This window comes from Orbicella faveolata, unplaced genomic scaffold (assembly GCF_042242905.1).
Source record: "Orbicella faveolata isolate gen_17 unplaced genomic scaffold, um_ofav_v1 contig_1, whole genome shotgun sequence".
Classification (NCBI taxonomy): domain Eukaryota; kingdom Metazoa; phylum Cnidaria; class Anthozoa; order Scleractinia; family Merulinidae; genus Orbicella; species Orbicella faveolata.
The window spans coordinates 29275002-29300686 of NW_028301536.1; the positions used below are offsets into that span (position 1 = coordinate 29275002).

Below are 25685 nucleotides of genomic sequence, written 5' to 3' on the forward strand. Positions count from 1 at the left end.
GATATTATCCTAGATACAATACACTTTGGCTAAACTGAAGGTTTTTTTTTTTTACAGTCGGGTGTGCGTGTTGCAGGAAACATTTTCCCTCAAGTAGACAGCTCCTCAATACACTTTTGCTATCTGAACTTTTTAATTCTTATAATGCAAAAGGACTTAAGGATTGACTTGCAGACATACAGGACAAAATTCGACGCATGAAAACACCGAAAGCACGTTCCATGGTATTCAGGACATCTTCTCAAGGCCTCAAGATTACAACTTTTAACATCTTCTTCAGTCTTCGGAAGAACGTAACCGAGGAATTGATGCATTTATGAATATCTCTAGAGGGCGATTGTCGAACAGTTGCAAGCTCGGTTTCTTTATGAGATTATCAATAATCAGAGTTAACTGGGAGATCTGCTGTTGGCCAGCGGGTGATCGCGCGGGAATGCGCAGTTGTGCCATTGCTGTGAGCAGTTTCGCCCTCGTGGTTTTGCTCTGCCTTGCCTTGTCGCTTTGCCTTTGGTTTGCCCCATCCCACCCGCCTCTTGGTTCATGGTGGGCCCTTGTGTCTAGGTAAGTATACTTATTCTCCATTGCGAATTCAGTGTGCCATGTGCCAGGGGAAGGTGACCCGTGGGAGGTTGCCATGGATACCCCCTTTATTTGCATTTTGCCCACACTTGCTCATTGCCCGCTTTGCTGTCAATTGGCACCCACCCTCCATTTTGAATATTGCTTATCGTCAAGTTAATTAATGTAACAGCTCTTGAAGATTTCTGCAGATAGACCTCAAAAATCGTCACGCCACTATTAGTACAATAATATATTTCCATTAGCGTTTTTGGGCCTGGGGAGACTCGGTGGTCTAATGGCTAGCCTGTGTGACTCAAGATCGACTGGGTTTGAGATCCGCCCGGAGTCACTGTATCGTGTTTTTGGGCAAGACATTCATCAACTCTCATCCATAGACAAGTAGGAATACTTTTATATTCACCTACAGAACCCGGGACAGGCTCTGGTAATATGAGTCACTTTGGCCCAATGTATACCATTCTAGTTATCTTGACAACTTTGGTAAATCGTGGACCCAATCGTTGTTCAGAGCCACAACTAGTTCTCATTCTCTTCACTGTAGAGATCTGAAACCTAACAGCGTGCCAAACAGCAAAGTTCAATCCAGTACAAGGAAAAAACGGATATAATTTTCCAATAAAGGTAGTAACTGAAGGGACATATGCCAATCACTTATATAAAGAAGTGCTAGCGTATTGCTGTACACAATTTTCGAAGGATTCCATTTGGCCTTGTGAGTGCGTTAGGAATATTTTTCTTGCCCCATTTCAGACTAATTAAATTTTGCCCATCTGCATAGATGGCCAGTGAATTTCGAGAGATGATAATAAATATACTGTGAAAAATTCCCCAAATTGAAATTTGAAATCAGAGAGAGAAAACGGGATCCTATTTCAAATTAGAAGTCAATAATAGACTCCTGCATATATTTGATTTGTTTACTTGTGCCAAACTGAAACACCACCTCAGATTTAGAAGATAAAAAAAAAAAACAAACAAACAAACAAAAAAAACAAAAACAAAAAAAAAAATGGTGTATTCGTTTAGCGGTGCATGCTCGTATATCTAGCATACGGGAAAGCCCTAATACCTCAGAAGTAACTTCTGAATTCACTTCCTCATTTGGATAAATAAGAAAATAGAGATTTAATTCAAACCTCGATCTCTACAAAGTAACTTGTAACGGTAGTTCAGAAAGTAGACTTAACGTACACCAATTAACTTGCAAGACTCAACCAGTTAATACGGACGTTTTACAGAGTTTATAGTGGGTCCTGTTTTCTCCCTCCCAGTCCCTCTCATGCACGTTTTAACTCGTACCCGTTCCCCTATATTGCTCAGTTTGAGATACTCCGAAACATTCTCGTTATTCAACCACTACTAACCGAGCAACACTGGCTTACCTGTAAGACAAACAGGTGGCTTCAGTCAGTTCCAGGCGATTTCAAAGAACACGAAATTTGCCACAAGGATCCAAATGTCGCATAAACAAGTTTTAAGGGAAGGAATTAAAAGTAAAGTCAATTTTCGCCAAATCGAAAGGAATGCTACCTGTAAAAATATATAAAGAATGTACATTTTTTGTGCTTGAGATAAAAGGCTACTGATAAAATTGTAGAGAAGAGTTTTCATTCACATCTTGTTGAAATTTTTCTACTCGAGTAACTTCGATAAAATATTGACCGCTTTCAACCTGCCATTTTATTGTGCCTGAGGTGCTTTGATAAACAAAAGAGTTTGTTCGAGAGAATCTAGAAAGAGACGCGTCCATCAGGAAGACATTTGGACGAGGAAACAATTTTTCTCGTTTCATGTAAGTCAGCTGAATTGATCATTTTTTTTTATCATAAAGTAATTTTTGAAGATTTTAGGTGTGAAATCAACTGGTTTATAAACAGTTTAGCTGTTGAAATTTCTGGTAGCGATAAACAAAACCATGAACAAAAATATTTTGATAGTTCATGACATGAAGTAGAGATATAATAATCAATGGAAAAGGCAAGGCGATTACTCTATTGGAGGAGATTGCTATACCGACGTATAACTATTCCTTAAATTGATGCAGCTGGAAAGATCGATATCACATAAGGTGTCACAAAATATTCAATCTGATGACATTGCTACGTTGGATAAAGTGAACAGAGCAAATATAAAACAAAATTTGAAGAATAAATTACGATGTTGTTAAATTTATTTCTTGACTTGATGGATGAAAAATAAATAAATAAATTGACAAACTTCGTAGCTCAAAAATACATTTTCCAACGGTGATTACGGTGAAAAATTACAATTGATGAATTAATGACCCAAATCCCGAAACCCGCTCAAGTAGCGCTGTTTTTCAGCTTTGTTCACTTTGCAATCCGTTTTATTTAAATATTCTCGATGTCCAATGATCCAATCATTTTCAAGATGCTTCAGCTAATTAGAAAAAGCTGCTTTTTCCACAGTTTAGAGAGGGTTCCTCAGATTCATAAATAATGTTAAAAATTTTGGTTCCTAACGTCAAAGATTGTCAAAAAAAATCATAAAAATAGCACTTGATGTTGCAGCTATCATTTCATTTTTAATTAAACCAGCTTATATAGAGTATTTATCAAAAGTACATAAACATACATCGTGGCCATAAAATCACTCCATTAACAGCTATTTCAATGTCGGATCAAATCCTCAAGCTTACGCGAGGAGACCGAAAGTTAGTATGGGTAGAAATAGAGAGAACATTCTTCAGAATGGTGGAAACAAGTTTCTTTTCGCCACATTGAATGTTAGAAGAATTTTCAACTAAAAGTCATGTAACAGTGAAAGAAAAGCTAACGAAAAAATGGTGTTAATGTGCATGGAAGATCTAATGTATCGTTGCTATTACTTCACGTGCAAAACAGATTTGTAGATTTCCTCTACACCAATATGCAAAATTCGAAAGAGTACCCAGACTACCATTCGGTCTTGTGGCATAGGGTTGAGGCTTATAGCTCTATATACACGCGGTCTGCGTTAACCGAAAAGAGCCATTTTTTGTTAGACGAGAAAAAACAAACCTTAACAAAAATGAAAATGTGACCTTTAGACAATGGCCCACACTGCTTTGAGAGTGTAAGAATGCTTGACAAGTACTAAAACAGGTGGAAAACACTAAGTTTGATTCAAAATCTGCCTGCATGGAAGGAAATAACAATAGTCATAAATGGCGCGTTTACGCCTAGTAAAGCGGAAAGGACTTCCAAAACCTGATACTTTTTATGATACAATTTTTTTGCGAAACCGTGCAATAAGATTAGATTGTGTTAGACGTTGCACCATTAAGCGATAAAAACCTGTGTTATACACTTACGTCAGCTTTACCCAATGAGATAACGCTTTATAACTGAAAATTGGAAACTAGAAAAAATTTTCGAACAGAAAATTGATTAGCTAATTTTGTCCTGAATGCTACAGCTCAGAAAAAAAAGTGAAATTTGAAAAACTCAAACAACTTGTGATCTGCTAGGTAAACTAATTATTAGACCTACAGTGTATTGTATTGTAAATATTAACACTTTCAATCAATAATTGGAGGCTTATAAAATTGTTTATTTTAATCTTCTTAGGTTGAGTGACTGAACAATGGCCTTCGTGGGAACTCTGTATACATTGTTGCTCGCAGGAGTGGTCTTAGGTATTTAGAATTTTTGTATTCTCTTCTTATTTGATGATTCATCATAACGGTCTTAAATTTTGACAGCAAATGTTATTCCTAAAGGCTGGCTCAGTTTCACTAGCGCATAAATATTAGCATAAGCCGACATATACAGACGCAGGGATCTGCTGATAATTAGCACCTTTTATTGGGAAAATTTCCAAACAAAGGGCGCTTTAACAGTATCTTACTGTGAGTCAACGTACGTCGGCTTATGCTTATGATTATGCGCTAGTGAAAGCCAGCCTTTGGTAACATTTGTAGTAAATGCTGTACATTTTGAGACCGATTGCTCTTTTATGCATCTGTAAGCTGTTTTCTTTGTTGTCGCCGCACCATGAGGGTTATTGCTGTCCGACTTAGTTGAGTAAGCGATAAGCTTCAAGAGGCAGTTTCACTGCCCGGTGCAGGTGCAAGCTGTGGCTTGAGCATAAAATGCCTTTTTCGCTTTTCTGCTGAGTCACGCATGCATTTTGTACAAACAGAATGACTGATGTCCAAATTTCTAATACAGAGAAAATGTCGAAATTAGCATTTTAACGTTGAATTCATTATTCGGGCCCAGGGTTTTATTCTGGATACTCGCACAGGGTACCACTCGCATCCGATTGGCTAATAAACTGAGGAAATGGTGCATGACAGTCGGAACATACAAAATAAGAGTACTGAGAGGTACTAAGAGGCACCAAAACCGCTCTTTAACCCCCAAAAGGTACGACGACCACACCTGTCCATTTTATATGAACCGCCCCCCCCCCCCCCCTCCGGGGTACACTCGTGCTTATAGTCTGTGCTAAAACCCCAGTTGCATCTCTTATATAATTTGATTGCTGGCTCAGTTTTAATGTTTCTCATGTTTTGCTTTATCAGGACAAAGCGCACACGCGCGTCACTACGGGAGAATAAGAGAAAGAAGAGAAGGTATATGAAAATAAGAACCTAAAGAGAAATAACGCAAACAAAAAAAAAATAGAAAGATAGATATATATTTTTTCTTTTTTTATTAATATTATAATGGTATCGGTGTTAAGAGTTATGATTAAGGTAGAGTGGTTTTAAATTGAGTGTCGTAAAACCAAAACCACGACAAATTGCTCTAGCAGTTACAGTAGACTACTCAGCCCAAAACCAAAACCAAAACCAAAGTAATTGCCTGATTACCTTCGACACTCAGTTCAAAACCACCCTAATGCTGATCTTAAATAAATCACAATTGCATATACATACTTAAACATACTTTAACCTCTCCAAAAGGGGCTTGAGAAGGAAAAAATCTGAATTAGAATCTGAGTTAATAATTAAAGAACTAATAAGATCCCTTTCTCTTCGATACTTCCGACTTTCCAATACAATTGAAGCTGACAATCCTTTGATGAAGCAAGCTCCGGTATTCAGCTATAAACTTGTCAATCACTGGCGTCAGTAAGACGTACTCTCGGCAACTTGAAAGTTATCAAGGAGAAAGGAGTCTACATGCATTTGTTCGCATAAAACGGAAACAACTTACGCTGCAAATTTATCATGTTTTAGCACTAACGAACTAACAAACATCATGTTTTAACACTAACAAAGTACTTAATTGAGTGAACTTTATTTGATACGATCAATCCCAATCTGAGATGTTTGCATGGTGGCGTCGGAAATACGCAAGGTATTTAGGCAGCGTTTTTTACGTATCAAGCTCCCTACCCCAGCTGTCACCGCAAGCTTCTGTGTTATTTTGATTGGTCAAATCGGATAAAAACCATTAAAGAGTTGGCCAAAAGTTATTAGCTTTGTCAAGGGCTAAAAACATGGCGTGCATCACTGTAAAACATATACATTTCTCTCGTTTGACATTTAAAAGTAAGCACGGAAACTATTGATTAATAAATGAAATATAAAAAAGTATATGAAATGAATAACTATATCTAGTATCAAATGTACTTAGCACTGTGGGGCTAATTGTGGACACTGTAAATAAGCAAACAAATATTGCACTCGGCTGACCAGTTGGCTATTTACATAATGCGGTTGAAGAGTTTAACTCGGGACTACGAGAAAAGTTCCAGATAGTTGTAGGGCGGATGATTTGAACCAGGGACGTCTCGATTTTCAATCCAGCGCCCTTAACCACTCGGCCACGCCGCCTCGCACGTCAGTCACAAATAATTTTTTATTCATTGCAGCTGAGTATAAAGTCGAGGTCACTACCGGTGTGAAAGATGGAGCAGGAACGGATGCTAACGTTTTTATCACCATTTACGGGTCTAACGGACAATCAATGGAAAAGAAACTTAAGGGAAAATTTTTTGAAAACAACTTCGAGAAAGGAAAGTAAGTCCATCGATCCAACTACCTTTACTCTTACTCACATCAATATCATATGTAATAATATCATATAAAATAACTGAGACGAGGGAGGCGTACATGCAGATCCTAGCTAGCCTCAGGCTATTAATAAATCGATCAATTAATCAATCAATCCATTTACCCATCTGGAATAATTTAATAGTGCCATCTGGATCGAAATTGTTATTTATTCCCCAGTTACGTATTCACGCCCTGCCATGCTCACAAGTTCCTTCAAAATGAACTTTGTTTGTTTTCTTGGTAACCGAATCATGGTTCTCTTTCAGAGTCGACAACTTTGACCTGCAATTAGCGGACGTTGGTGAAATAAAAAAGATAAAAATAAGGCATGATAATTTGGGATTCATGCCAGCATGGGATCTTGCGAAGGTAAGGCAAAAACGGAAAAACAGGTATTGGATAGATCTCATAGAGCTTCTGAGTCAGAATCTTTTAAAAAAGTTAATAAACGTCGAATTACCTTTGATTATTTTCCGTAATATCACCGAACGAGCCATGCATTCTAAAAGTTATGAGAGGTGGGGTATAACTCGCACGACGTTTTTTGGGTTCTAATTTGCTGAGTAGTATTGTTAACGGCATTTATCGAAATCATTTTTTAAGCTATTCAAATCTATTCTAAAGTATTCATCTGTTTTGCCCGAGTTCTTTTTTCACACTTTCCCCAACTTGTGTATTCAGGCTGGCACATATGAGCTTGCTATTTTAGAATTTTGGAAACTGAGGAATTTTTACGGAGGTCTTTGAAAAATACGAAACATTTCGGTTATGCGAGGCACAGTGAACAGCTTTATCGATTATGCCCTTTTCCGTTTTATTTATTCAACCGTCTAATAATTCACCAGTGATTACCAGGCAAAAAGCTTTAATAAAAGCAAGTTAAGCTTGGAAAAATAATACCAGGGATGGTAATTATGCTGTACATACATGTATGTTGCAAAAGGATCACGATTTGCGGTAATTGGCTTTTATGAAACCATCATTCTACCCTCTTCAGACTATTCTATTTTTCAATATTGCTTAGATTATCTTTAGATCGAACGTTGTTGCTTAATTAGTTTGAACGTTAACAGGTTTAAAACCTCAAAGGTCAATTCCTACAATGAGACGCGCCTGCAGGGAATCATGGTATAGTTGTATTCATCAAAACAAATATCCAGTCCAAGATGATGAATGCAACTACGATGATTCCTTGCAGGCGTATCTCATGGAGGGAATTGGCCATTTCCGAATTACCTCTAGCCTCTTTCTCAAAGCGAGTCTTGGTGCCCGTCCTTTCATGATATGGAAATGAATTTCATTCACATGAAATTAAACTCATTTTCATATGAATGGTTCCAGTGCAACAGGCCTCGCTTTGATAGAGAGGCTTGGCTCAACTCAGACAATTGGATCAACTTCACTATACTGTCTCCTCTAATAACCTACAATTTTTGTGTGTGTTTTCACTGTAAATATTCTAAGTTGTTAGACAATTTGTAAGATTGTTAACTGAATTAAATACCATCATCCTTATCAACAGGTCACAATTAAAGCTCCGGGCGGAAAGATTTATATATTCCCTTGTGGCTGTGATCTTAAAACAGGGTCTTTGTCCAGAGAGTTATTTCCCGCTGGACAAGAATCAAGTCAAATACCTGAGGGTAGGACACATGCGTGTCATAATTAAATGTAAACACAGTTGAGTCAGGGCCATAGCCAGGAAAAATTACTGATGATTGAGGCAATGTCCAAGGTTAAATTATCTTCCTAGGTATTTAAGGTGCTAATGATGACTATAAACGAAAACAAAAACAAAAACAAAAAAATGACTGAGGCAAGTGCGGCGGTTTGCCTGGTACTAGCTACGACCCTGCGAGTCTTTCTTATACGGAAACCGAAGGGAGGCAAGGAACAAAGTCTCTTTAGAAGAAAGGTGTCCGTATTATAGAGGCCACATCATTGTAAGGGCTCCACCAATGTGCTCTTCAAGTCCAAATGTCCCAATCATGTCTTTGAGGTGCATCTAAATTATTCAATAAACATTTAACATACTTGTTTGTATGTTGGTCGTGACAAAGGGAAGAAATTAATTGTGCAGTAGTGCTTCGATTCAGTGGAGAAATCAAACGAGGAGTCACCGAAGAACCAGACGTTCCGATGATAAATGCAGATAAAGTTTGCTACTTTTACTGTATATCTATGCATGATTGGATGATTGATTAGGCTGATTTAAAACCACAAACAGTACGTTATATTTAACATGTTAAAACTGATAGAGAGGTTATCTAAATTAAAATGTTAGATACGAGATTTAGCTTCCGATGTCCGTATTATAGAGTGTCCATATTATAGAGTGTCCATATTATAGAGAGGCAATTTTTACAGAGAATATCTGGGAATTTTGCTGAGATCAAAGGAACTGTCTGTAAAACAAAAAAGAGAGGAGTGTGTGGATTAGAGAGGTGTCTGTAAAGAGAGGTGAGCCTGTGATTGTCCTCCTGGTCTGCTTTGCATGGGTAGAGACATTCCCACTCAAGGAAATTTACATATGTATTGTTAAGAGAAAACTGGAAAAGTGTTTCACCTTAACAATAGACGGATTCGGCTAACTTCTTTATATCCCTGTAGCCACCCAATTTACACCCCGTGAAGATTAATTTTGGAGGTTACAATCGTGCAATTTGCCACACGCAAATGACTGTAACCTCCCAAATGAATCATCACATGATCTGGATTGGGTGGTAACAGGGCTTTAAACACGTTAGCCGAATCCGTCTATTCGATGCTGTTGTATTTTTTGTGATAGTATTATGTTAAGTGTTTCTCCATTTGCAGCGGTAGGAGGCTGTGATGGTGCCGTGTTTAAAGATGCTTCCCACTGTTGGCCGTTCAACGAAGCTCAAAGTGACTCATCTCCAGATCTTAAAGGGAGTTTCCCTGCTCAACTGAAGGTATTGGGTAAAACCAAGGTTGAAGGTTATAGCATTCTAGCTTGAGGTTTCAAGAGATTCCAGTCTCTAAACGGCTCCTTAGCTGACGCCTTATCAATTGGAACCTCTCGTGAGAATTTAACGTTTTCTTCTTCAGAAAGGAATGTAAATAAATAGCCCCTATTTCTATTTCTCAATTTTCCAAAAAAGATTACTAATATTGAGAAATTACACAAGCAGCAATAACCGCCATGTCAAACATGTACAAGACGACAAAAGAAATGTTTGTTATTCTCTGACTCAATTTTTAACGCTCCGCACCATGAATCATATCAGCCGCCCGGCTCTAGCCACGCGGGATTGTTCGAAGGAGGCCCACAGTGGTATGATAATGATCATGATTTTGCTCTACTATTTCAATAATGTCTTTTGTTCCGTGTACCTCAGGATGGAGCTGGAATTGTTGACTCGAAATCAAGAGGAAAAGTCGCTTCCACACTAGCGCAAAATAGCTGGATTAATTTGGGTGATTTTAACGGTGAGACTCTCTCCATGAACTGAAAAATAAAAATCCAAACCCGTAAGAAGTAGGTCATTTACATTTACCAAGGTCAAAGATTTTTTCTTTGGCTCATGAACTTTTGTCCCTTACTAGGGTAAAATCCCAACCGAAATTTGCTCAATACTTTTTATGATCTTTGGGGTGTTGCAATGCCCAATTTTTACCTAAGAATTCAAACTTAGCCGTTACTGAGCAGCTCAGCTCTTTACTAATGATATCGTATATTTACTAACTAGGGTTAAAAAACTTGCCCACGAAAGGTTTGACCACGTATATGATCGATTATTGAACCACCGCGCACACGTGCGCTCCCTTTCTTTCATATACGCCACCACTTACATCTTGCCTCTTGTCGTTGTCTTATCTCAACAAGCTAATTGCAAGCGAGAGTCTTCTCTGAAGCTGCGTCAATTTTTTTGTTTTTACTTTCTCTACTTTCTCTTCCTTTGCATTCATTTTCAAAATACATCGATTTTATTCTCAGTGCTTTTGTTCATCATCCAGGTCTGGCAACTGCATGACCATTCAGTGGCAATGGGAACACCTTTGTTAGCGTTTTCTTAAAAAAAATATCCTTCCTCTTAATATTGTGTTCCAAACGCTACGTTACTTCCTTGCGTTGAGTTATGACTGAAAAGTTAATTTTATTTTGTATTGATATTTACTTCCAAAGACCGGTGTCTCAGTAACCCTAATTTGTGCATGGACGGAGTTACCGTGATATTCTGGGCAAAAATAGACCAATCAGCTGTCTCGAAGAATCCTCAACTTCCAAAATACGTGTTTTCAAGCGGAGGAGCAGACAAAAGGTCTCGAGGGTTTGCACTCTTCCATGAAAATGGCATGTTTATCCTCAGAGCTGTGGCTGCTCAAAAGAAATGGAGGTTGACAATAAAAAACGGGAAAATACCGCTTAATTCCTGGTTTTCATTCGCTTTCACTTGGAAAAAAGGTATGTATTTCTTTCTTACTGATAGACCCTTATTTATTTGTTTTCTTTGTCTTTTGTTTTCTAAAGGCCTGGCTAAACTAGGAAACATTGTTGCGGAGGCAAATGTTTCCCAGTTTAGCCGCGCGGGAAACATGTGTTGCGGAAACAAATTTTGCTGCTAGGAAACAAAAAATATTTTTGCCTGAAGTCAAAAACATTTTTGTTTCCCGGACACAAATTTTGCGTCCGAAACATATGTTTCCCAGTTTAGCCACGATGAAAACAATGTTGATTAGTTTCCAGTGTCGCTCGCATATTAAAACATGTTTCCTAGCAACGGCGAGCGTGCTGGCAACAATTAAAATGGCTGACAGCGAAGAAATTGAAGCAGGTCACGCTGAAAAAAAGGAAGCTCAATGTGTGAGATGGCAGTTCTGCTCACTCGAAACTGGAAATCAAGGGAACGAAATGTCTCGCCCGTCGCTATGAATCGCAAAGTTAGGGCTAGTCTTTCTGAGGGTGATATTGGAGATCGCATTCTTGTTTTCTTTTTGACGATCCTCGGGGTTATCACCTCAACAAGGTGATGAAAGGAGTTGACGTCCATACGCCTATAATGTTTAAACGATGGAAGGTCTTCAGCCACCAATTCTGTTACGATATCTGCATAGGACCTTCTCTCTGCTCTTCTTCTCAGCCAATCTCTATGGACCTTTCTTTCGGATTCCTTCCCCTTCGTCGTTTAAACAAGCTATTATCATACACAAAGCAGCTATTTCTTTGCCCTTTTGCCGCCGACGCCATCTTAAAAGGTCGAACGCCATGTTTACATTTACATGCATTGTGTGTAGCCCTGGGGACGAGAAAATGTAAACATCCTTCCCCAGACTTCTTCGGAAGTCAGTTTATCATTGCACGCGTGCGTAACTCATTTGTTTTCCGAGACAATGTTTCCTCGTTTAGCCATCGGGGCAGCAGAGCAATTTGTTTGTTTCTCGCTAATTTAGCCACCCCGGGAAACATAAGAAGAAACAGTAAGGCCGCGGTATACATCCGCGTATTTAAAGAAAGCCCAGGGATGATCTAAATTAGGAAAAAACAACATGCTACCGTGGATGGAAATGGTGATTGGAAACGTTTGAAAAAGTTTGATTCTAACAGCTTATATCGACTTAACAAATTGACGTCAGTTTTTGATGCGTCTGTCCTATTATTGATCGTGAATTTTGTCATAACATTGTCAAAGTAGCTGTGCATCTAGCCGAGTGGATCTGTAAAATTTTCCACTCTCGCTTGTTGACACATCGCATAAATTGTAAATATAATTCATGTGTCTGTTCGCTTTCAATGAAAATTAGCCAATGAGAGCGCGAGAATTTCTACAGTTATCGTAAAAAGAGATATCGCTGAATACTGCGACACCACAGCTTATTACAAAAATCAAGATGCTCCAGTCATGTTTATTCTTTCCTTCTACAGGAGAGGGGCTTAAATACTTCATCAATGGGCAAGAGGGTGGTTCCAAGCTCGACGGAGAACAACTTCAAGAAGTCAGTGGAAAAGAATTCAACGACCTCAGGATAAGTAAAGCAAATAGCAACAATCTTGTAGAGGAGATGCTACCGTTGAAGTTCGACCAGCTCGTTACATGGACTAGAGTTTTACAACCTCATGAGATAAGCATGGCTTTCGATCAGGGTAGGTTTTGAAATAAATCACTTGTCATGGCATTTCAATGAACTGTATGTCCTTCAAGCTCACTTGACACGCACTTCTGAAGATTCTAAAACTGTGATTTGCAGGTGGCGGGACACCAGCAAATGAAGGACAGCAAGGCAATCCACAAGGTACGCTTTATAATGAGGGTCTCAAAGGAGCGGGGGGGGGGGGGGTGGGAAGGTGGTCCCTTTGATGGTTGACGCCTAAATTTTAGGTCATTTGACGGTTGAACGTTAATTTTTCGGAATGACGAAACACAAAATTAAAGCGCAAGTTTGGCTGTGGTTTTTCATAGAAGGATACAATTCTGCCCATATTTTATTTATCAATCATGTTCTTTGGTTTCTAAAGTCCGATTGGTTAGTCCCTTAATTGTGTGTTAATCTGTTAATCATTTGTGTCCTAAACTGCCCGCTGATGAAATCAGTGTGATATGGATTCAGATAATATTGCGTCAATATCTTGAGCCTGTTTAAAACAGGAAGCTGTCTTTCAAATGTCACAAATTTATAGGATAAATATTGCCTTTTCTTTAATCATTTCTCTTTCATAATTTGTTATTTGCAGCTTGCGAGCCTAACCCTTGCCTCAATGGAGGGTCTTGTCAGCTCGATGTTGACAGCCCTGACAGTTTTGTCTGCAAATGTCCACCAAAATTCAGTGGAAACAAATGTGAAAGTAAGATATATTTTGTACTTGTGATCAAATATCACATGTCCGAAAGAATTATGTCTGAAGCTAATGTAAACTTGAGATCAGCTTCATTTCGTAACAATTCATCGCTTCATTTGTTTCAACTTATTTTTTTTTTTAACACAGTCAACGAAGAACCGGAGTCACAGAGCACTCCAGGTAAGAACGAACATAACCAATTAAAGTTCTCTATACAATGTCTTTCTACGTGAAAGAAAGACCTTTTTTAGTCACTTACACTGTTTTCTGGCTAACGTTGTAATGTTTTGGAGGTAATATTTGGCAATGTGATGTTATTGCTGTTAAAGGCAACACAACAGAATCTGTCCTGTTACCGTCCTCTCTACGAATGGCGGGTACCTGGAAAAATTGAACAGTTGAAATTGCCCTCAAGCAACCTCGTTCCCAGGGTCTCTCATCTTACCGCCCCCTGGAGCGAGCGAAGAGAGACCCTGGCTGGGTCTGGTCACGTGCCACTTTGACAATTGAGAACATCAGGAAGGGGTCCTCTGTAATCAGCAGTTTGTCGCGTTGAGCTTTGTTGCGCGCTGCGACCGCCACATTACCTGCGGCGTTTATCAATACTTAGCTTTCAGGCTGAAATTTCGAATAATATCTGTTCCAACGTTTACCTAAAGGTTAAGCAAGTCTGTCTCCAGGCAATTTAGTGGTCGTGATTTTCAGTGTTACTCCGTCTTACCCACTAGATTTATGGAAAGTCAGTCATATTTCAACTGTGGACGTCGACCAGCGCAATTTCATCCCGTAGTAATTGTTGTTTCTCCTTTGAATGCACTCGATCAAATTGATGCAAAAAACATAAGAAGGTCTCTAGGAAAACGTATAGCTTTCCAAAGTAAAGCTATGGCAGTCTCTGAAGAAAAGCTGGACGAAGATAAATATGATATTCGTGCGACGCACTGTGCTTGCAAACAGTTCTAATCAAATAGCCGGGCCCGGCGTCACCTGCGGCGTCACAATATAGAATGCAAGTAAGCAATATGTTCACGGAATATTTTAATCTTTGTCCCTGGAGGGCCAATACTTAGAGCCTTCAAACATATCTTGCAATAGAAACGAACCTAAACAAAGTATAAGCACGGCATGGCAAATTACAGAGGTGTCAAACTCTGAGAAGCGACGTGCAGTTAACAGCGGAAACCATGCAGACCTACGACCTCTGAAAATATGCTGTAACATAATCAAGCGACTCCGCTCTACTTATAATTTCCATTTCTTCTAATAACACGGCATAAAAAGTGCCCCTCAGAAACATGCTTAAAGCAAAGAAAGGTCGAGAGATCGAAAATTAAATGAAAATGTGCGCAATTCTCTCAAACCGTTGGCGTCACGTACACTAATTTATTAACGACACAATAAAAACTGTAGTTTTCTTTTTCTAGCCTCCTTTTGGTCGAAGATAAATCCATTTTATTAGCAATGACGGCGAAATGCATACCGCGACGAGTTCACTGTATTATCCTTCGCGCTCTGCAAAGTTCGGGGCGCCGACGGCGCGGTGAAACTTCAATAAATCTTTTCACCCTTTCGCTCCTTTCGAAGTGACTTTGGCTTTCAGTGATTAAAAGGCCCTGAATTCTCTAGAATTATTTCATTGCCGGTAACAAGACCTACACTTCATTCTGAGGTAAAGATGAATCAAACATCTTCCATACACAGCCTCGGCCGCGGTGTGCAATTCTCCATTCACCTTCTTGAGGAGATTTTTACACTATGTAACGTCCTTCACTGAACCATACAACCTTCAGCGACTTGGATTTCCGCTATCAGATGATGGTTTTCCTTGGCGTTTGCAGAATATTAGCGCCGGACATTGCCGCAGCACATCATATCGTTCTCGGTTTACTTTGGTGACAACACTTCCCGCACTCCCGTGGGCTAAGTATAGACAAAATTCCCACTAGGCCGCTCATCCCTTCAATAATTTAATTGTCATCTCCCAGATTCTGGGAGACACGTGACCAGACCCAACCAGGGTCTCTCTTCGCTCGCTCCAGGGGGCGGTAAGATGAGAGACCTTGGGAACGAGGTTGGCCCTCAAGTGGAAAAGCCCATACTATGACGAATTTAACTATAAGCTCTACAATGATGCAAATTAATATATATTATGAATTTCTTACACCTGTAAAGTTAGTTGCATTAAACAAGTCTCTCGGTGCAAGCGTATATAAATGAAAATTTTATCTTGTATGGTACTAATTGGCAAAACGCCTCTGGGAATTGGCATGTTAAAGAAATTGAAGTTAAATTAAGTCTCTCCTTATATTTGAAACACTGCGTGGTATTACAGTTGCATTAGCACAGATACAATTTAATGGTTTGTTTGGGGGAAACTAGAACACAAATCTTGTTACTAAATTGCAAAAGCGACAAAATCGCGCTTCCTGAGGCTTGACCTTCTCAGTTTATATGATGGTAATGATGACCATATCGTTACGTACTTGGTTGGAAAAACAACAACAACAAATAAACATTACTGTACAAGGAAAATTCAAGCAGCTATTCAAGCCAACTGACAAATCCCTTAATGGTGTGCAACCAAGTATCTGCGGTCAGGTATTTCTTCAGCTATAGAGCTGCGGTGGTCTGCAAGTAGAGGCCTCTACTTTAGCTGAGGTGGACATAGACTCTTACCAGCCTTACATTGGGCTGCAGCGGTTTCTTTAATGATTAGCTATAATATAATACTATGTAAGGGGTGGTGAATGGTGAATACGAGACTTTGCGAGATGGTGAGACGAGCGTTTTTCTCTGCAAGCCTGAGAACATTTTGACTTTTTAGATTGCGACACCGAGACTGTGTTTTGAGTGCGAGCGTAAGACGTTTAGACTCTTAAAACTCGAGCCCCAGATTTAGTTGAGAGCTAGAATGAGCTTGTACAGCCTTAAGCCAGCTTCTTGGAACTGACTGGAACTGGAAATTCGGTTATAACACACTACTTTATGATATCCCAAAACAAAATAACTGTTTTTCTGGCACCATCGTTGACGTTGCGGTAGGTTTTGTAGCTTTTTGTGGAATTCAAACAATTTGGGAGAAGTTAGGATTAACTTTTTCTTGGAAATTTGTAAGTTGCTTCATTGAAATTCAATATCATGAAGTGACGAGAAGACGTCATTGGAAAAAGCAGATAAACGAACAAATCGGGACTTCGAGACCCTTAGCCTTGCGAAAATCGAGACTCCGAGACAGCTTCGAATAAAAATCGAGACTGCGAGACGCACATAACCGCTAAAAAATGAGACTGCGAGACCAGTGAAATTTGACTAAAATTTTGTGAGACCCAGAGTCAAGGACCATTCGCCACCCCTATGTAGCCTTTATCAGGATTTCATACATGTAGAGAGAAAGGCTTATTTTTGGTTTAACGTCTAATTTAAACTAAAGTATATCATTTGAAATTAAATTTTTATCCCAGCCACTTACCTACAATAACTTAATTTATAAGTCATAACGTTTTAACTATTTTGTAACAAATAAAGTACTAATTTTCGTCATTCAAAACGGGTCGGGTGAAGTAGTTATGCAAATTTCGTTGCTACCAAAACTCGACAACTTTCCGCATCGAGGTCTGTTCCCCTAACCTTGGCGTGATAATTACTTACATTATGTTCAACTTCATGCAATAACTGCAATAATTGCAGCTACATCTGCAACACCTACAACTGCCACTCCAAGTAAATCTCCAGGTGTTCCAAGGGGAGCAGCAACTGCTGGAACACCCACCACTGGCAGTCCTACCAGTGGGGTTTCTTCTACTGCAGCTTCTACCACTGCAGCTTCTACCACTGCAGCTTCTACAACTGCAGTTTCTACCACCCGAGCGCCTACCACCGGAGCATCTACCGCCGGGGCATCTACCACTGTGGCATCTACCACCGGGGCATCTACCGCCGGGGCATCTACCGCCGGGGCATCTACCACCGGAGCAGCTACCGCCGGAGCAACTCCTACTGGAACAGCGACCACTGCAGCTCCTACAACAGGTGCCGGTAGTTCAACGTCCGCAGCCTCTAGCCAAGGTAATATTTCTGTTATGTATAAGGTCCAGAGGTGGATAGGAGAATCCTTCATTTTAATTAGTCAAGAAGTCTCGATTACGGGAGGTGGTTACTAAGCTGAGATAAGCTGAGCCATATAAGATATAAAACCGGAAAAAAAATATTTTGTTGTCAATCAACCCAGTTGAAGCGCACTTTTCTCTCGAACCATAAAATATCATGCGACGAGTTTCAGAACTGTATACAGAAAACTCAGTAACGCCTTAGGACAACAATAGCTTAAACCTTGGAATTGTACGTGATAAGGACTTGATTATTGAGACCGCAGCAAAACCACAGATGAAGGCCGGTTCGAACTTGTTGAGGAAAGCTTATTTTTCATTTATATTGTTTTATAGACATTTAAATGTCAACAGTTTAGTACAAAATTATTTGTCATGGCAAAACTAGCTTGATTTGACTCAGAAAAGCTTAAGTATGTTTCAGTGTAAAATTCAAAAACTCAAAGCGTCGTTACGTGTTTAAAATATCAGTCGCAAATATCGTTCAATTTTAAAGCAGCCGCAGAAAAGTTCAAAGTTAAAGAAAAGAACAAGAAAAAAAAAATAGAATGCCTATTTTACACAGATAATGATTGGCCCCACGAGCAACAGTGACTCCTCAATGCTCCGAAAGATGATTTTCCCATTATGGCGCAAAATTCTGTGATATCCATCTCTGGTCCCTATATTACATAACAGTTATTCACCTCGACTGCATGAGATGCCTGGTAACTCATAAGCACATTGGGAACAAGGCCAAACAGACTGAAGACGATATCACACACGCTGAATTTGACTTGACTGCGACAGTGATGACTGCATGATACTGGGTTGTTAACGAAGAGAGGATGTGGATTCATTCTTTCGACATTCAATTCACGCCTCTCTAGTGCTTCTTTTTAGCATTACTCATTTTCCTTACAAAAGATTACTTTCTCGAATAGACAGATGAATAAATAGAATTCTTTTTGTCACCCGAACTACTTAATAGAGAATTATAGGGTTATGAAAAAATAGTCTTGGGAGACTATGGCAAACACCGTGCATTGCCGCGAATTTCTGCAAAACATCTCCATTCACGTAGCAACATATGGGCTCACGATAGTTAATCCTCAGGAGACAGGGAGTGTGACTGTGACTGTGACTGGTGCAGACTCTGATCCGTGACGTCATTATTAATAGCTAAACCAAACTTCTTAAAGCGTTTCTCGGCTGTGCGCTCTTTGGCTGGAATCACATAGCCTTAAATGAATCTTCTTTTTTCCGTTTCAATTAGAAAAATTATATACATAAAAAACAAATTTATTTGCTTATTGGCGTGATTGTCGATCATATCCCCACGGCGCATTACGGAGTAAAATATAAAGTAATGTAAAATGTGCATTGAACGCTCTTCTGTTGCTGCCTTGTACGGTTTTGTTGACATTTCTAGTAAATAACTGTAGATGCATTTAAGAGAGACAATATTCTGTGCCAGTTAATTAATCGACACGGTTTGCAATTCTCATGAAAGAGAAGTGAGCTTATGTTTCTTGGAAAATTTGCAATACTTGTCATGGGACTGGGCGATACTAATCAGTACTGTGCTTGGCTGAAAACAGTCTGATAAGAACACGAAACTGAATCCCGACAGAGGAAGCATGGCTCTAGAGGGAATTTATATTAACTTTGATCTATTTTACTGCTAGTTAGTTAGAAAACCGATGACGTTCCATGAGCTTATCGTAAAACTCAGGAAGCGAGCAATAAAAGCTTAACTAACAACAAAATTAATCTTGACAGTCTTAGCAGGAGAAAGACGGTAATTTTAGTTTACTTCCTAAAATGGGCAATAAAAACATTTAGAACAAATATTTTTATTGCCCATGGTACATTATGAAACATTTAGTCCTGTACTGTACGTTACATCATAGTTATGCCTAAAGGCTCGAGTGTAAACCAAAAAGAAAGTACAAGTATGTTTGCAGACTTTGCAAAAACCGTAGATGCTGTAGTAATTTGTCTGTTTTTCTTTCTCGTTATTTTAACAGCTCCTACAACCCCAACCCCTGTAACTGCTGTAACCACGGCGGCACCAGGTCCAATGCCAGATATCAGTAAGTTTCTTTTATGATCTTCATTGACAGACAGACAGACAGACGGACAGGCAGACAGAGAGACAGGCAGACAGGCAGACAGGCAGACAGGCAGACAGGCAGACAGGCAGACAGGCAGACAGGCAGACAGGCGGACAGGCGGACAGGCGGACAGGCGGACAGGCGGACAGGCGGACAGGCAGACAGGCAGACAAGCAGATAGGCAGACAGGCAGACAGGCAGGCAGGCAGGCAGGCAGACTGACAGACAAACAGACAAACAGACAGAGAGCCTTTCTTAAACCACAGTTCATCTAAAATTCATCTTTAAATTTACAACTAAGAGCGAATTAATGAGCCAATTACGCCATAAGCTATATACAGTTTTACAACCCAGCATCTTGTACATTGGTTTCCAGACCAACAACTAAAATGCCTTTTAAACAGTTTCCTTGCATACAGCCATGGTTCTTCACTTGTCATGAAAGTAAAAAGGCGGTAAAGTAGTTCCTCGAATTTATGTAGAGTTCACAAATCCAAGTTACGTTTTAAAGTTAAACCTCTTCATATGACACGTCGATTTTCTCGCACAAGTTCTTTTTTATCGAAGATGGAATTTTCTGATGGCTGTTGACTACTTCATAGCGCCCGCTGTCCGTTCTAAAGAGGTGTTCGTCTTATGGAGGTGTCTGTTAAGAGAGAGTATGCTCTGGGAAAATGAGACGATGTCCTAACCACACATAACTCACTGATTATTAGTTTTTATTCCTTTCACGTTCTCTTTTCACTCTTTTAATATGTACTGTTTAATTTTGCAACTGAAATTATATTCTCTAGAACAATTACTTATGGATCTAGTGGATCAAATAAACCTTTTCCGAAGACTCCACCAATCCTCAGATGTTTCACCTTCTGAAGAGCTTGACAAGGAGGCCGGTGCTTGGGCACAACAGCTTGCAGCTGAAGGAGCTGAAAAGATAGATCCCAGTTCCAAATATGGGCAATTGGTGTGCAGCCACCACGCCGGAAGCGATCTCCCTAAGGCATGCGCAGTCAAGTGGTACAGCGCTATCAAGTTTTTTGACTGGGCCGATCCCAAGTTGACAGTGAAGTCCTCTCCGTTTACTCAGATGGTTTGGAAAAACAGCACACGCGTAGGAGTTGGCATAGCTCAAGGAGGTGGAGGTGCCAAGAGACGGAATATCGGGGGAAAATATTTCATCGCTGCATTTTTTGACCCTGCACAGAGTGATGAAGGCAATATCAAGGAAAACGTCCTCCCTGCAGCAGGTCAGTTACGCTCCGCTCTGTTACGCTTGGTCAGTAGCTTATAGACGCACTTTATTACAGTGAATCTCATGATTGACATTTGTTTTCTGAAGTGCATCGCGTTCTCTTTGTTTCCTTTGCGAGCCATCATAATTTTTTTATCATATTCGTTGTCTACTTGCCGTCAGCTACTTCTACTTTTGATCACATCATGCATCGCGGAGTTCCTAGTATTCTCTATCACAGTTCAAATCCTCTAGTCTGTTTGTATGCTACTGTGGAAAACTGTAACATTTTGGGGCGAAATTTTCATTTTTTAATTCAGTTTAATATTTACTATGAGTTATCTCACTATTATGTTATTTTTATCGCAGGAATCTCACTACCTGCTCCGGAGGGTTAGTACTGGGTGTTATGTACTGGACTATAACCTAACCATTTATTGTGGCTAATAGAGTGTTGGTTGGTAACGAGTGTGATCTATAAACTTCTTTAGTACTGCGAGTGAACAATCGATCAAAACCGATTGCGATGAATCTCATAAACTCAAACATTGCGTCGCTGTTTTTAAATGTTTAATCTATTGGAATGAAATATTTGCACTTGCTCGTATGCAACTGATGTAATCGGGGGCAGATTTACCAGGTGCGATAATTTTAATATTTTATTTTCTTGGCTGGCTGACAGACTGGTTGTTCCAATTATCAGTTACTCATCCACCTCTCCGTCCGTCTATCCATCCATCTTTCATTCGCTCGCTCGTGGGCTTCTTCATTCTCTATGTACGGTTACTTACTTGCTAGTTATATTTAAGTGTTGATTTTCGTATATTTAACTGATTATTTTCTAGCTTCCTGTCCAGAAGGTTACTTTAAGCTGCCTATGGGCAGCAGTCGATCGTGTTTTTCTGTCCACAACACTACTGTAAGTTGGGATGACGCACTTCTTGGTTGCGCACTAGACAATGGAACGCTAGCCTCGATTGACAGCAGAGAGGAAGCTGACTTAATTGTGGGCTTGCTGACAAGTAAGAGAATTAGAAATACGTGGCTGCTCAGGCCCAAAACTGCCATGGTGAAGTATTCTAAGAGCGTTCTATTGCAGCAAAATACAACGCAAAACGCAATATGTATAGGAAGTTGTAAGTTTCGTTAATGGTGTGATGGCCATGTCTGCCTTCTTCTCAAGGGAGCAGGCGTTTGATGGCCTACTTTATCTTTTGAAAAAATATTTTCTTAAATGTAATACATGCCCAATATGAAGAGATAACCTTGAAATTGAACATAAAACGACCCAAAACTGATTTGACTTTAATCCCGACACAAACTGATGTGGGTATATAGCCCCTTCACAAAGTTAAATTTAACCCATACTTGTTGTTATAGAATCCAACGTAACGGAAGCTTGGATTGGACTGCATGACCGTTCAACGGAGGGCCGGTACGTGTGGGTTGATGGATCACCAATCCCGTTTTCTGAGTGGCTACCTGGAGAACCTGATGGCAGTGCAGCTGAGAACTGTATCGTGCAAGCAAAAGGCGAATTTGGGCCAGGTTGGGCTGACAAGCATTGCTTTGATACCAAGGCTTTTGTCTGCGAAGTGTCCTTGCCTGGTAACGAAACTATTTTTATTACCTTAAAATCTAAATGACAGACTGCGCTTAATCTGGAGAATTTCCTTGCGCAGAAAAAGGAAAAAAAAAAAAGACTATACACAAATTATGTTTAGGCCTTCAATTGTTTTGCATGAATAAATCCCATATCGGTCCGCAGGTATATAAAGAACGAATGACTGCACTACGTGTTCAGTACGTATTGAACAGAAAGGGGCCTCTTTCTCTTGGCTATAAGCCTCCCCTTTCCGCTAATTTTACAGAAAGAATAAAAGCTAACTGGAATTTCAAAATACTTATGCTTTAATTGAATCATTATAATGATTTCTTAACTGCACTTGTTTTGTTTCTCCGCCCGCCTACTTACAGTGGTTTCTCTCTGTCAGGTTACACATTCTATAAATTGATTTTCAACCTAACCGAGCAGCAGCCGACCCAGTCCTACCAAAACCCAGTCTACTCTCAGTCTGTCTATCCTGCAAGCTACTACTCTATGTGTACACCTGTTATCCAGAGTGTAAATGATCTGCTCAGAGAGACGGTAGGTCGTTTTTGTATATCAATTTCCTAAGCAAGAAAAAGAGCTTCCTATGCATTTAAAGAAAATACTTATCAACAAAATCACGATTTAAGCAAGAATTTGGCCGTTTTCCCATAAAATCGTTTTGACGACGATTAGTTGATAACGAGCCTCCTTTAGCATAAACATAACGAACATACTCTCCTAGTCACTTGGCATTTACATGTGTGTACGTGGTTATGTTGGCGTTCCAATGTGTTGAAAAAATATTTAAAATGATTTAAACCATATAAATTAAGTTAGAATGATAAATCTACTTAACATTTTTTTCCGTTTCAGATTACTCGTTATTTCCAAGCAAAGAATATTACGGTCCAGCCGATAGTGAACACAATCAGGTGACTTCATGAACCGATTGATGGATTTACTGACTGACTGACTATTTGATTGCTCATGACTGACTGTCTGACTGACTGACTGTTGAGTAACTGATGACTGACTGACTGACTGACTGACGGACTGTTTAACTGACCGACTGACTCACTGACTTATTGATTTATTAACTGACTGACTGACTAATTGATTTATTGACTGACTGACTGACTGACTGACTGACTGAGTAATTGATTTATTGACCGACAGACTGAATGATTGACTAACTGACTGCCTGTGTAACTGACTGACGGTGAGAAATAAACTAACTAACGGACTAACTAAGCAACTAACCGACAGTCTAACTGGCTGACAAATTGATTGGTTGATTTTCCTAATAGGCCTATTGATTTCGGTTTTAATCAACTTCAGGCTGATGGTTCTTATGATAAAAAAGATGACTGTCTCGCAGACGGAGCACAACAGTTTCATTAGAAACATTCTTTTCATTGGAGTACAAGTAGTTGATCGATTTTGTAATTTTTTCTTACATGAAACTTCCAGGATTGAGAATGAGCTGTCAGTCAGTTGCAGTTTGGTTCCTTCTGTTGTTTATCAGGCAACCTTTTACATTATAGAATAAAATCCAAACAACGTAAAATGATATAAAGATTGTGTCACCTAAAGAGATGTCGTTCAATAGATAAGCAGTCCAAATGTGATACGCTGATGAGGGGAAATAAACCCTAAAACGAAAAACAAAATTTTTAAATGTCGTTTCAGGTGCCTGCCAAATGGTGTATCACATGTTGAGGTTATTTTGAGGCTTGGTCCAGAGGCTAGTTCTGATTCCATACAGTCGCTACAAATCAGCATCAAAGAAAACGACGGAGAACTTGAGCTGTCAAACGGAGCGTCTGCAAAACTTATCTCTGTCAAGACTCTCAAGCCAGGTAAAAGTCTAGCGCAATGTATGCATATCAGGGCTGTAAGTGAAAAGTAAAAACTTTTATGTACACGCCAAAGATTACGTTACTGACAGAACCGTCAACTACAAATTTTTTTCAAGTAAACGATGCATTGTATGATATTTATCGATTGATCTAGATCACAACTATATCAGTTCTGAGTTATAATCATGTCGCATGTCTTAGCATGATGCTTAAATGGAGTAAATGGTATTTGCAGTCATCTTTGCTTCTCTTTAGAACAGAGCAAGCATTTTTACAGGCCCTAAACCGCTTTAAGGACGTGTTCGGGAACGAGAACTATGCTCAAACCAGTATTTCTTCAATTCCTGTCCTAAATTAAACCGGCTTCTTATTTGGATTTCAGGCTCGTCATACTGTCCAAATCAATGTGTGAGTACTGCTTGCCAAGCAGGCTGTGATCCCAGCTGCTGCACACCGACGTCTTCGTCGCATCAAATGCAATATCCATCACCAGTGGTTTACGGGCAGCCCGAACCCATCTACCCCAGCCAAAATCCATGGCAATGTCCAGTCGCCTGCACTAGGAACGTCAACTTTTGCCCTCCATACTGCTCTTCCAACTGCTGCAATTCCAAAAGGAGATCACGCGTCAAAATACACAAATTCTAATCTCAATTTTAGTGTTGTTTGCATCTTTTCACTAAGGCTATCTAGTTGAAACTGAAAAAAAGTTTCATTTTATTTTAAAATTGCATTTAGCATTGCTTACTGAATAGTGCCACTGGTTTGATGTTGAGAGGAACGCGGAGAACTTTCGAACAGTTCATTTTGTTACGTTGTGCTTATTTGAAATGCAACAAATTGGAAATTTTTAGCCATAGAATCGATGTATATTAATCATGATTTAGTCATGATGAAAATAGGTCGATGAACTCTGGGTAGAGTCACTTTTTATTTTAAAGGACAGACGACAGCAAGTTTTACTATACTAATCAATTTTCCTTAAATCAATCTATTTCGGTGGTAGACCAGCGGTGTTCATTTCCGGACCCGCGCTTGCCCGAACGTGTCCCCGAACGTTGATCAATGCTTGTGTTTGTATATATAGAAAAGAATAAAGAGGACTCTATTCTCTCAATCACGTGTCTCTCATATATTTCAGCGTAGTTTCAATCGTTACTAATCCCTTCTTAAGTTTTTTAAAGCTGCCATAAAAAATTTAGACATAGAGCCTTAATCTTAGTTAAATTGCAATTCTTTGTGAGAATAGTTGACCTAAAGTCAGAATTTCGAAGAATCATATTTTAAACAAACAGTCTGTATCGCGTTATCGACGCTAGAAGTATATTTTTTGTTCTTGCGGAATGGAAGGGAACAATGGTCATAGGTCTGAGAACTTCATTGCGCTAAAAAACGTTGACGGATTTACGAA

General features: G+C 39.5%; 1 protein-coding gene across 3 annotated transcripts; it reads left to right on the forward strand.

Moving 5' to 3' along the window:
- The first annotated feature begins 2001 nt into the window (after positions 1–2001).
- LOC110047416 (uncharacterized) lies at positions 2002–25391 on the forward strand. Of its 3 annotated transcripts, none has more exons than XM_089271150.1 (23): positions 2002–2374; positions 4152–4219; positions 5111–5161; positions 6409–6556; positions 6859–6961; positions 8115–8235; positions 9416–9525; positions 9952–10042; positions 10740–11018; positions 12477–12695; positions 12800–12844; positions 13284–13394; positions 13536–13568; positions 17076–17453; positions 19504–19569; positions 20385–20837; positions 21191–21214; positions 21667–21843; positions 22202–22429; positions 22816–22970; positions 23289–23347; positions 24105–24274; positions 24657–25391. In XM_089271150.1, exons 2-23 carry the CDS (start codon positions 4168–4170, stop codon positions 24920–24922), a joined length of 3339 nt encoding a protein of 1112 aa, XP_089127276.1. In that variant the 5' UTR covers positions 2002–2374; positions 4152–4167; the 3' UTR covers positions 24923–25391. The 3 variants fall into 3 exon arrangements, with proteins under 3 accessions (XP_089127276.1, XP_020608822.2, XP_089127280.1); XM_020753163.2 differs by having other exon boundaries at positions 2003–2374; positions 9410–9525; XM_089271154.1 differs by lacking the exon at positions 17076–17453 and having other exon boundaries at positions 2004–2374; positions 9410–9525.
- The last annotated feature ends 294 nt before the right edge of the window (positions 25392–25685 follow it).